General features: G+C 53.3%; 1 protein-coding gene across 1 annotated transcript; it reads right to left on the bottom strand.

Moving 5' to 3' along the window:
• Nucleotides 1-7,238: 7,238 nt before the first annotated feature.
• ADORA3 (adenosine A3 receptor) lies at nt 7,239-11,109 on the bottom strand. Its single transcript, XM_004616298.2, has 2 exons — nt 10,760-11,109; nt 7,239-7,818 (listed from the first exon to the last, which is right to left on the bottom strand). Exons 1-2 carry the CDS (start codon nt 11,107-11,109, stop codon nt 7,239-7,241), a joined length of 930 nt encoding a protein of 309 aa, XP_004616355.1.
• Nucleotides 11,110-12,307: the final 1,198 nt, after the last annotated feature.

Raw genomic sequence — 12,307 nt, 5'->3', positions numbered from 1 at the left:
AGTGGTCTCAAAAGGGGGCGTGGCCACTTTCTGGACAACTATCTAGGATTTCCCTGGAGGCCCCCACACCCCAATTTTCAATTCCCATAGTCCCAAGAGGCTACCCGTGGCATGGCCTGGTTCTCTGGGGGCATGATCTCCCAACTTAATCCCGGCTTTCCCCGGAGCCTCCAATACCCCACTTTCGCATCTCTGAGTCCCAAGAGGCTACTGGGGCCTTGGTCTGATTTTCTGAGGGCGAGTTCTCCAAATGGGATCGTGGCCTACTGCTGGACCATCATTCGGGCCTTCGACAGAGCCATCGCACCACCCTTTCCGATTTCCAGAGTCCAAGATGCTACTGGGGGCGTGGCTTGGCTCTCTGGGGTCGTGGTCTCCAAAAGGGTGCGTGGCCTTCTGCTGGTGTGACATCTCAGCTTCCCCCGGAATACCCCCCCCACTTTTCGCATTTCAGAGTCCCAAGAGGCTACTGGGGGCGTGTTCTGGTTCTCTAGGGGCGTGATCTGCAAAATGGGACATGGCCTCTTACTGGACCGCCATCCCGGCTTTCCCCGGTGGCCCCCCACCCCACTTTCCGCACCCTAGTGCCCCAAGAAGCTATTGGCAGCTTGGCCTGTACTCTGGGGGCATGGTTTCCAAAAGGGGCCTAGCCTCCTGCTAGACCGCCATCCCGACTTTCCAAGGAGCCCACTCCCACCTTGCTTTCCACATCACATATTACTATGGGCTACTGCGGGCGTGGCCTGGTTTTCTGGGGCATGGTCTCCAAAAGGGGGCTTGGCCTCCTGATGACCACCTTCCGGGCATTTGCTGGAGCCCTCCCTCCCCGTTTTCCGCATCCCAGTGTCCCTAGAGGGTACTGGGGTGTAGCCTGTTTCTCTTTTGGCGTGGTCTCCAAAAGAGGGAGTGGCCTCTTGTTGGACAGCCATCCCGGCACTCCCCGGAGACCTCCCCACCCCGCTTACGCATCCCAGAGTCCCAAGAGGCACTGGGGGCGTGGCCATTTTCCCTGGGGGCGTGGAATCCTTACGGGAGCGGGGCCTCCTGATGGACCAACATCATTGCTTTCCCCAGAGTCTCCCCACCCGGTTTTCCGCATCCCAGAATCCCAAAATGCTACTGGAGTGTGGTCTGGTTCTCTGATTTGTGGTCTCAAAAGCGGCCAAAAAAAAAAAAGTGGTCTCTAAAGGGGTCGTTGACAATCATCACGGCTTTCCCTGGAGCCCCCCCAGACCCTGCTTTCCGAATACCACAGTCGCAAGAGGCTACTGAGGGCGTGGCCTGGTTCTCTGGGGTCGTGGTATCCAAAAGGGGCGTGGCCTCCTGTTGAACCTCCATCCAGGCTTTCACCAGAACATTTAACACCCCGCTTCTTGCATCTCAGAGTTCCAAGAGACTACTGGTGGCTTGTTCTGGATCTCTGGGGGTGTGGTCTCCAAAAGAGGGCATGACCTTCTTCTCGACCTCCATCCCGGATTTCCCCAGAGGCCCCCCCATCCCGTTTTCTGCATCCCAGAATCTCAAGAGGCTACTGAGGCCTTGTTCTCTGGGCCCGTGGTCTCTAAATGCGGGCGTGGCCTCCTGCCTCACCGCCATCCAGGCTCTCCCCAGAGACCTTCCCACCCCACTTTCCGCATCCCAGAGTCCCAAGAAGCTACTGGGTGTGTGGCCTGGTTCTCAGCGGGTGTAGTCTCTGAAAGTGAGCGGAGCCTCCTGATCGACCACACTTCCGGCTTTCCTGGAGTCCCTCCACCCCGCGTGGTCTGGTTCTCTGGGTGCGTGATCTCAAAAGGGCTGTGATCACCTTCTGGACAACCATACTGGCTTCCCCGGTAGCCCCCCACAACCTGCTTTCGAATCCCACAGTCCCAAGAGCATACTGGAGGCATGGCTTGTATTCTGGGTGCCTGGTCTTCAAAGGGGGGCGTGGTCTCTGCAACCTCCATCCGGGCTTTCCCCAGAACGTTTTCCACCCCGCTTCTCGCATCTCAGAGTGCCAAGAAACTACTGGGGGTGTGTTCTGGTTCTCTGGGGTGTGGTCTTTAAAATGGGGCATGGCCTCTGGCTGTACCGCCATCCTGGCTTTCCGTGGTGGCCCCCCACCCAGCTATCCGTATCCTAGAGTCCCAATAAGCTATTAGGGGCGTGGTCTCCAAAAGGGGCTTGGAGTCCTGCTAGATCGCTATCCCGGCTTTCCCTGGAGCCCACTCCCACCTTCCTTTGCGCATCGAAGTTTAACAAGAGGCTACTGGTGGCGTGGATTGGTTCTCTGGGAGCACGGTTTCTGAAAGGGGGCGTGGCCTCCTGATAACCGCCTTTCCAGCATTCCCCGGAGCCTTACCACCCCGTTTTCTGCATCCCAGAGTCCCATGAGGCTACTGGGGGCGTGGATTGGTCCTCTGGGGGCGTGGTATCCAAACGGAGGCGTGGTCTCCTGCTGGACCGCCTTCCTGGCTTTACCGGGAGTCCCCCTACCCAGTTTTCAGCATCCCATGCTACTGTGGGCGTGGCTTGGTCTCTGGGGGTGTGGTCTCCAAAGTAGGGCGTGTTTCCTGCTTGACGCCATCCCGGCTTTTCTCAGAAACCCCCCAACCAGTTTTCTGAATCGCAGAGTTCCAGGAGGCTACTCGGGGGCTTGGCCTGTTACTCTGGGGGCGTGGTCTCCAAAACCGGCATTGCCTCCTGCTGGAACACCATCCCATCATTTCCCAGAGCAACCTCCCACCTTGCTTTCCACATCCCAGAGTCCCAAGAGGCTACTGGGGACGTGGTCTGGTTCTCTGGGGGTGTGGCTCACAAAGGGGGCATGGTCCCGGGATGGACCGCTATCCCGGCATTTGCCGGAGCACCTCCATCCTGTTTTTCGCATCCCAGACTCAACAAGACTCCTGGGGTCGTGGCCTGGTTGTCTGGGGGCGTGTTCTCCAAAAGTGGGCGTGGCCTCCTGATGGATCGCCATCACGTCTTTCCTTGAGCCCTCCCAACCCCATTTTCCTCATCCCAGAGTCTCAAGAGGGCACTGAGGCGTGGCATGTTTCTATGGGGTCATGTTCTCCTAAAGTGGTTGTGGCCTCCTGCTGGACCATCCGGCATTCCCCGGAGCCCCCAGCCCCAATTTTAGAATTCTAGAGTTCCAAGTGGGCACTGGTGCTTGGCCTGGTTCAATGTGGTCATGTTCTACAAAAGGGGTCATAGCCTCCTGCTGGACCGCCATTAAGACTTTCTCCGAAGCCCCCCCCCCACCCTGTTCTCCGAATCCCAGAGTCCCAAGAGGCTACTAGGGGCGTGGCCTGGTTCTCTGGGGGCATAGTCTCCAAAAGGCAGTGTGGCCTCCTGCTGGACCACCATCATGGATTTCCCCGAGCCCCCTCCACCCCGCTTTTTGCATCTGAGAGTCCCAGGAGTCTACTGGGGGCGTTGCCAGATTCTATGAGGGCGTGGTCTGAAAAAACGGGCGTGGCCTCTTGCTGGACCGCCATCCCGGCTTACCCTGAGCCCCCTCCACCCTGCTTTTTGTATCCGAGAGTCTCAAGAGCCTATGGGCACGTGGCCTGGTTCTCTGGGGTGTGGTCTCCAAAACAGGGCGTAGACTCCTGCTCAACCACCATCCGGGCTTTCCTGGGAGCCCCCCCACCCTGCTTTCCGAATCCTAGAGTCCCAAGAGGCTACTGGGGCGTCTCCTGGTTCTCTGGGGGCGGGGTCTTCAAAAGGGGCTTTGGTGTCCTGCTTGATCACCATCCCAGATTTTCCCGGAGCCCCCCCCCTCACCCCAAATTTCACATCCAAGAGTCCCAAGAGGCTCCCTGGGGCAGGTCCTGGTAATCTGAGGTCATGGTCTCAAAAAGGGGGAGTGGCCTCCTGCTGGACCGCCATCCAAGATTTCCCTAGAGCCCCCACACCCTGCTTTCCGCATCCCAGTGTGCCAAGAGGCTACTGGGGGCGTGGCCTGGTTCTTTGAAAGCATGGTCTCCAAAACCTCACTTGGCCTCCTGCTGGACCACCATCCCAGCTTTCCTCTGAGCCCCCCCACCCCGCTTTTCGCATTCCAGAGTCTCAAGAAGGCACTGGGGCATGGCCGCCTGGTTCTATGGTCTCGTGTTCTCCAAAAGGGGTCGTGACCTCCTCCTGGACCATCTGACCTTCCCCGGAGGCCCGCCATACCAATTTTAGAATCCCAGAGTCACATGTGGGAACTGTTGCGTGGCTTGGTTCCATGGTGTCGTGTACTTCAAAAGGGGTCGTGGCCTTCCACTGGACAATTCCCTGGAGCCCCCCCCCCACCCCGCTTTCCGCATCTCAGAGTCCCAAGAGGCTACTGTGGGCATGGTCTGGTACTCTGGGGGCGTGGTCTCCATAAGGGGGCGTGGCTTCCTGCTGTACTGCCATCACGGCTTTCTCTGGAGCCCCTCCCCACCCATCTTTTCACATCCCAGAGTCCCAAGAGCCTACTGGGTGCGTGGCCTTGTTCTCTGGGTGTATGATCTCCAAAAGGGGTGTGGCCTTCTGCTGGACCATCCGGCTTTCCCCAGAGCCCCTGCACCCAATTTTAGAATCCCAGAGTTCCAAGTGGGCACTGGGGCATGACCTGGTTCCATGGAGTCATGTTCTACAAAAGGGGTCGTGGTCTCCTGCTGGACCACCATCCTGGCTTCCCCGGAGTCCCCACCATGCTTTTCTCAACCCAGAGTCCCAAAAGGCTACTGGGGGAGTGGTCTCCAAAAGGGGGCGTGGCCTACTCCTGGACCGCCATTTGGGCTCTCCCTAAGGACTCTCCCACCCAGCTTTCTGCATCCCAGTGTCCCAACTAGGGCGTGGCCTGGTTCTCATGCGGTGTGGTCTCCAAAAGGGGACGTGGCCTCATGTTGGATTGCCATCCAGGCTTTCCGAAGCCCCCCACTCTGTATACACATCCCAGTGTCCCAAGAGTCTACTAGGGCGTGGCCTGGTACTCTGGGGGCGTGGTCTCCAAAAGATGTCTTAGGCTCCTGCTGAACTCCATCCTGACTTTCCCCGGAGCACCCCCCCAACCCCACTTTCCACATCTCAGAGTCACAAAAGGCTACTGGGTGCGTGGCCTGGTTCCCTGAGGCCGTGGTCTCCAAAAGGGGGGATGGCCTCAAGCTGGACCACCATCCCGGCTTTCCCGGGAGACCCCCACCCAACTTTCTGCATCCCACAGATCCAAATGGCTACTGGGGCGTAGCCTTGTTTTATGGGGTCGTGATCTAAATAACGGGACATGGCCTCTTGTTGGACCATCATCCCCACTTTCCCCGAGCCCCCCCACTCTGCTTTCTTCATCCCAGTGTCCCAAAATGCTACTGGGGGCGTGCCCTGGTTCTCTGGACTGTGGTCTCCAAAAGGGTCATGGCCTCATTTTGGACCACCATCCTGGCTTTTCTCGGAGCCCCCCCACCCCGAATTTCGCATCCCCGAGTCCCAAGAGGCTACTGGGGGCGTGGTCCTCTAAAGGGGGCCTGGCCTCCTGCAAGACAGCCATGCCGGCTTTCCCCAGAGTTCCCCCCCCCCCCCCCCCCGCCATCTATGCTTTCCGCATCCAAGTGTCCCATGAGGCTACTGGGTCATGGTATGGTTCTCTGGAGGCGTGGCCTCCTTCTAGACCACCATCTCGGCTTTCCCCGGAGCCCCCCACACCCGGCTTTCCGCATTCCAGTGTCCCAAGAGGCTACTGTGGGCGTGGCATGGTTCTCTAGGGACATGGTCTCCAAAAGGGGGCGTGACTTCCTGCTGGACCACCATCCCGGCTTTCCGGGAGACACCCCACCCCGCTTTCGGCATGCCAAAGACCAAAAAGGCTGCTGGGGGCGTGACCTGGTTCTATGGGGGCGTGGTCTGAAAACGGGGCGTGGCCTCCTGCTGGCCTGCCATCCTGGTTTTCCTTGGAGTCCCCCCTGTTGCGTGAACATGTTCGTGTGGTCGGAGGCACTGAGACATGGATCGCGGAAGAAATGTATTTCATGGAGTGTCTAGGTTCTCTTTCACTCTTAGACAAAGGTAGAGAGCCCCGTAATCTCCTTTTATTTATCATAGAAACTCTTAAGGGTGCAATACACTCCCCAATTAAGGGTGCAATACAGTCACCAAAGGAGTTACGGGAAGATCATACAAAGTTCTTCTGCATACAGGAAAACAAACAATGTAGGATTTACATACTGACAACAAACAAGCTAAGTACCTAGGATCTGCATACTGACAACAAACAGGCTTAAGCAGAACCAGGATCTGTGAGAAAAGACTGATAATTGTTATAATTTAGGAAATTATAACAGCCAAAAGAATATGTTGAACCTCATCCAAACCACTGGGCTCATCCTGGTAGCTCAGTCTAGCCACAACATCCCCCCACCCCGCTTTCCGTATCCTAGGTTCCCAAGAGGCTACTGGGGGTGTGGCCTGGTTCTGTGGGAGCATGGTCTCCAAAACAGGGCAGGGCCTCCTGCTGGACCGCCATCCCGGCTTTCCCCGGGGCTCCCACATCCCGCTTTCCGCATCCCAGAGTCCCAAGAGGCTACTGGGGGTGTGGCCTGGTTCTCTGGCGGCGTGGTCTCCAAAAGGGGGTGTGGCCTTCTGCTATACTGCCATCCGGCTTTCCCTGGAGCCCCCCACCTCTCTTTCCACATCCCAGAGTCCCAAGAGGCTACTGGGGGTGTGGCCTGGTTCTCTGGCGGCGTGGTCTCCAAAAGGGGGTGTGGCCTTCTGCTATACTGCCATCCGGCTTTCCCTGGAGCCCCCCACCTCTCTTTCCACATCCCAGAGTCCCAAGAGGCTACTGGGGGCGTGGCCTGGTTCTATGGGGGCGTGGTCTCCAGAAAGGGGTGTGGCATCCTGCTGGACCACCATCCTGGCTTTCCCTGGAGCGCCCCCAACCCAGCTTTCTGCATCCCAGAGTCCCAAGAGGCTACTGGGTGCATGGCCTGGTTCTCTGGAGGCGTGGTCTCCAAAGGGGGCGTGGCCTCCTGCTAGAACGCATCCCGGCTTTCCCTGGAGCGCCCCCCACCCAGCTTTCTGCATTCCAGAGTCCCAAGAGGCTACTGGGGGCATGGCCTGGTTCTCTGGAAGCAGCCAGCCAAATGCTCCCACCCTCGTGGAGGGAGTGGTGGTTAGGAAATGCTCAGGCCCTGGAACAGAGCCCGTCAAAAGTTTGTTGAGGCTGCACTGAAGTCAAGAGGACGGAGCACTGTCTTTTTTCGGTAACTGCTGAGAAGACTGTGAAACACTCAAGAAATCGACGGCTGGCAGAGCACACAGGTTTTGAGGATGCAGAGATAGGTGTCCTTGAACTTCTTTATTTTGCAAGCGTAGACGATGGGGTTCATCATGGAGTTGGCATGCGACAGCAGGATGCCCAAGTATTGCACACCTCGTGGCACATCAACATTGAAGTAGAGGACACAATTGATGATGGACAGAGGCAACCAGGACAAAGCAAAAAGGAAGAGAATCAGAAACAAATACTTGGCCGTCTTGAACTCCCGTCCGTAGAAGGCTCCAGTCTCTCTAGAGCTATTGACATTCTGGCTGAGTCGGTTGTGAATGATGTAGAAGATGTCAAGGTAGATGGCACACATCACCACCAGAGGGATGAAGATCCACGTGAAGAAGCTGAAGTAGACCATGTAGTCCATCCTCACCACAGAGCGGAACTGGCACACAAGGGCAGTCTCATTGCTGCTTCTGCCCTCTGAGGAGTGTCTCATGTTCCAGCCAAACATGGGGGTGAGCCCCACCAGGAACGACAGCAGCCAGCAGAGGCCCAGGGCCAGCCATATTCTTCTTTGAGTAGTGACTCTCCGGTACCTGTTTGAAGGGAAGAGAGTCTGTGAGTTCATAGCAGGAGCAGCTGGAGGGTTAGGAAAGATGTTTCTGGAGGAGGAGCGAGAGATGGAGTGCACAGTCATCTACAGTGATGACTCCACTGAAAGGCTGCAGGAAGACCCTGCAGGCACCACAGGAGAAAAACACATCTGACTTCCTAGGAAGGGAATCTAGACTGCACCTGGAACATTAAGCCAGGAATCGGTTGCTTGCACGCCTCACTCACCTCCATTTCCACCTCAACAACGCTCCAGTTTCTGGGAGTTAAGAGTTATTTGGGGGCTCCTAGGATGATCAGTCTGGTGATACATGACCCCCCTGAAAGCTTGTGTGCCTGATGTGCTCTGTGCTGTTTTGTTGGGCAGTTGGGTTAATGACTGGAATTTGTACTGTGCATTTCCCACTAATCCTCTGACCTGTGCCTGTTCTTGTTGCTCTCTGCACGTCCATTCACAGTTGGGTGCTTGAGTTTGATAAGTATGTTATATTGCAAATATGAAGGTTGTGTTGAAGCACTTCCAAGATCTTAAAAGATTCATCCAACAACAATTCCAATTTCAAGTTCAACCATCCCTCCTGACAATATCTTACACAACTACAAGAAGGAAAATCATTTTGCCAGGTGACAGTTCTGTACACGCTCTTAGCTCAGTTAACTCTTCCAACAAACTGGAAGTTTTTAATCATAAACCCCATTCCATTGACAGTTGTGGTAAAAATAACCATGGTTATAATTACCCAAAAAGGTAATTATATTTTTTTTATTGAAGGTATTTTATTGAATCACCATGTGGAAAATTACAATGCTTTCAGGTTTAAGTCTCAGTTATACATGCTAAAAGAACCATCCCTTCACCAGTGCCCGTATTCCGCCACCAAAAAAAAAAAAAACCACCAAAAACCCAGTATACTTCCCATCCCGCCCCCCCGCCACGAACTGATAAATTTCACTTTACTTTCTCTTTACTTTGGTTATATTCAATATTTCAACAAAAACCTCACTATTACTGTTAGGAGTTCCCCACTAGAGTCAGACCTGTTGTGAAGAGATATGAGGTCGTGTGGTTTTGGATTTCTGTATTTTAGCAACTAAGTCCAGGGAAATTTCTTCCAGATATTGGATCACTGCAAGCTTGCAACTCTCATCTGTGGTCGTCATAATATGGCAGTCGCCATGTCCTTCACCCCCGGCAAGGAAAAAGGCGAGAGAGAGAAATACCTTTCCCCTCCTGGGCAGGCATGGGGCCGCTGCTTAGTTCTCAGTCTGGAGACATTCTGCAAGGAGCTGCCCATACCAAAAGTAGTTTAGCTGGCCTCTGGAGTCATGCTCGTGCAGCTGCAGAGAGGCCGCTTACGTGTGGCCCCCAGGATCACATCTCGGCAGCCTATTTTTTGAGTTCTTCCCTAAGAGCTTTTTTGAGTTCTTCCCTAAGAGCATGTGCCAGAATATTAAATATTCTAAAGAATATGCATTTATTAAATCTCATTTTATTTGAATAATATTTTGGCAGTGTTGGGGATCAAACCCAGTTTTTACTACACAGGTACATGTTACACCACTGAGTTACATCTCAAGCTTTATAATCTACATTTTAGAGGGGGTGGGGAACAAGTAACTGATCCACGCTAGAGTTGGAGGAACTCAAAGAGATAAGTCTGAGTTCAAAACATCTTAACCAGTACAATGAAGGCTGAAACAGAGAGTGTTTATTTGACTTGCCCAAGGTCTGACTTCCTGATCTGAACTGAGGCTTGTTTGCATCAATTGTTTGTTTGTAGCTAAGCTGCACACAGCACTCAGAAAGGGAAGGATGGATGGAGGTGGGGGGACGGGGAGAGAGAGCAACAGACAGACAGACAAAGTCAGAGACAGGGACAGGAATAGGAACAGGAACAAGATAGAGAGAAAGAGAGAAAGAAAGGAAGAAAGAAAGAAAGAAAGAAAGAAAGAAAGAAAGAAAGAAAGAAAGAAAGAAAGAAAGAAAGAAAGAAAGGAAGGAAGGAAGGAAGGAAGGAAGGAAGGAAGGAAGAAAGAAAGAAAGAAAGAAAGAAAGAAAGAAAGAAAGAAAGAAAGAAAGAAAGAAAGAAAGAAAGAAAGAGAGAGAGAAGAGAGAAAGAGAAAGGAAGAAAGAAGGATGAAAGAAAGAAAGAAAGAAAGAAAGAAAGAAAGAAAGAAAGAAAGAAAGAAAGAAAGAAAGAAAGAAAGAAAGAAAGAAAGAAAGAAAGAAAGAAAGAAAGAAAGAAAGAAAGAGAAGGAAAGAAAGAGGGAAAGAGAAAGAAGGAAGGAAGGAAGGAAGGAAGGAAGGAAGGAAGGAAGGAAGGAAGGAAGGAAGGAAGGAAGGAAGGAAGGAAGGAAAGAACCCTGAGTGCAGGTGTCCAGAACACTTGGACAGCTGTTTTTCTCCATTTGGACATTTGTTCTGTTCACACAGTCAAATGAGAAGTTGTTGTTCGTTTCTGCAACAGGGACTGCATTTTTTGCCCCTTCCTGAAAATGGAAGAGGAAACAAAGCTAGAATAGCTTAAAACTAACCTACATTTTCAAACACTAGAGCCAACAGTTTATCTCTTCTCCACTGCTTCTTATTTTATCTAGTTGGTTTCTAGTCATTTCTTAAACCCGAAGACTTTTCACTAATTAAAGTTGCATTAAGTTTTCGTCGTTTTTTAGTGCCCGTGGGGAAAGCTAAAGTTCCCCATAATCGGTGGTAAAGGATAATAGCATCATTCCTCTGTTCAGCTCATCCTCACAGCTAATCTCACTCCTCACACCCTAAGAGGGGGGAAGTGCCCCTCTTCAAGCTCAGAAACCAGCTGGGGTCTGTGTTCACTCAAAGGGACTGGGTGCCTACTGGGTGCCCTGTAGGCCCATTACTCAGGCATCTCCATCACCACCACCCTCGCCCCCAACCCCACCAAGTACCTCAGGGTGAGCTTGACCCGCAGGTAGCGGTCCACTGCGATGGCCAGCAAGGACATGATGGAGGCATGGGTGAAGATGAGCAGCAGGCAGGTCATGAGAAGGCAGTGGTAGAAGTGGATTACGATGCCCAGGCTGACAACCACAGCCAAAGGCATCACCAGCACACCCACAGCGATGTCAGCCATGGCGAGGGAAACGATGAAATAGAAGGTTGTTGTCTGTAGGCTGGGGTTCAGCTTGATGACCCAGATAACCAGCACGTTGCCCGCAATGGCACAGAGCCCAATGAGAATCTCCACGACGATGTAGGTGATGCTGCCTAGAGGCAGGGCAGTGCTGTTGACTGGCATCCTGCCTGGAGGAGCTTTCCTGGGGCCAGGCTTACCAGCAGGGTCTGAATCTAGCTTCTGCCAGACATTTTCCCAGAGTCGAGGTGCAGTAGTCAACTGCCCAAAGCTCACAACTCCCCGATGTTCCTTCTCTCCAGCTTGAAGCTCTTTGAAGAGCCACTGCAGGGCAATCACTCCCAGCCCCTTTGGCAGTCACTCTTGCCCGGGTTCCTGGAAGCCTCGAGGGGAGTTTTATGTGGGCTGATTCTCAATGCACTCTATCTCCAAGAGATAAAGATAAAGATCAAAGCTTGAGTATCTGTCTTCCCCTGCCCCTAAGGGCTACTCCTGCTCCATCAAGATAAGCAGCCCCCCTTCGGGGGTGTTTCAGGAAGTGAGATAGGTCAAGAGGAAGCTCTGAGCCAGGACATCTCAGCAAGAAGATGGGAAGAACTCAAGGGGGTAGGGAGAGGTGGGGGTGCATGCAGTGTGGAAGGACCATGCAGTGCTGGCTGGGAGAGAGCTGGGCGCACTGCCTAGGTGATGCACTGGCTTTGTGCAGAAAGATCCCTCCCATAAGGGTCAAACAAAGGGAAGTTCAAAGGAACATAATGTACTTTTGATGGTAGCACCTTTAACTTAGTCTGAACGTGTTCTGTATCAGTGCATGCTGCACATGGAATGTTCCAGTCTACTCCAGACTCAGGTGGAGAGTTGGTCCCAAGTGATACCAGAGGGGGGCTTTGGTGGGAAGACCCAGAGAACATTCTTGCCCCATTCTGTCCTGTAAGAAGGCGGCCAGAGCTGACTTTTTGCAGACAAAATCTGTCAGATCTTGATCTTGGACTTCCCCTCAGGGAACTGAGAAGTAAGTTTCTATTGTTTCCAGACTGTGTTCATCTGCTACAGCAACTTGATCATAAGGGCAAGGACTGGGGCTCTGTCACATGGGTTGACCCTTGGCAGAATACGACTTTTCCATCAGAGACCCCTGCTAGGAGTCTCTGTGCAGAAGAGCAAAGACACTCTCTTCCTTCACTGCTCATCCATCTCCTCTCTCAGCCCCCACACCTACCAGATGCCTGCACAACCCCTCCCAACCTGTGTCAGATCTTTTCAGGGTACAGGGTGGTAGGGCAAGCATCCCTTCAGAGAGAGGGAGAAGCAAGGGGTATCATCATACCTCCTGCATCCTCAACTCTCATCTCAACCCGCACCT

The sequence above is a fragment of the Sorex araneus genome, chromosome 5 (assembly GCF_027595985.1).
Source record: "Sorex araneus isolate mSorAra2 chromosome 5, mSorAra2.pri, whole genome shotgun sequence".
Lineage (NCBI taxonomy): Eukaryota > Metazoa > Chordata > Mammalia > Eulipotyphla > Soricidae > Sorex > Sorex araneus.
Note: the sequence above shows the minus strand (reverse complement) of the source record. Positions and strands in the feature narration are given on the sequence as shown.

Coding starts and splice junctions, on each gene's coding strand:
- ADORA3 (XM_004616298.2), bottom strand. CDS start 11,109: ATGCCAGTCAACAGCACTGCCCTGCCTCTAGGCAGCATCACCTACATC. Junction 7,819..10,759: donor CGGGTCAAGCTCACCCTGAG/GTACTTGGTGGG, acceptor CCCTTCAAACAG/GTACCGGAGAGTCACTACTC.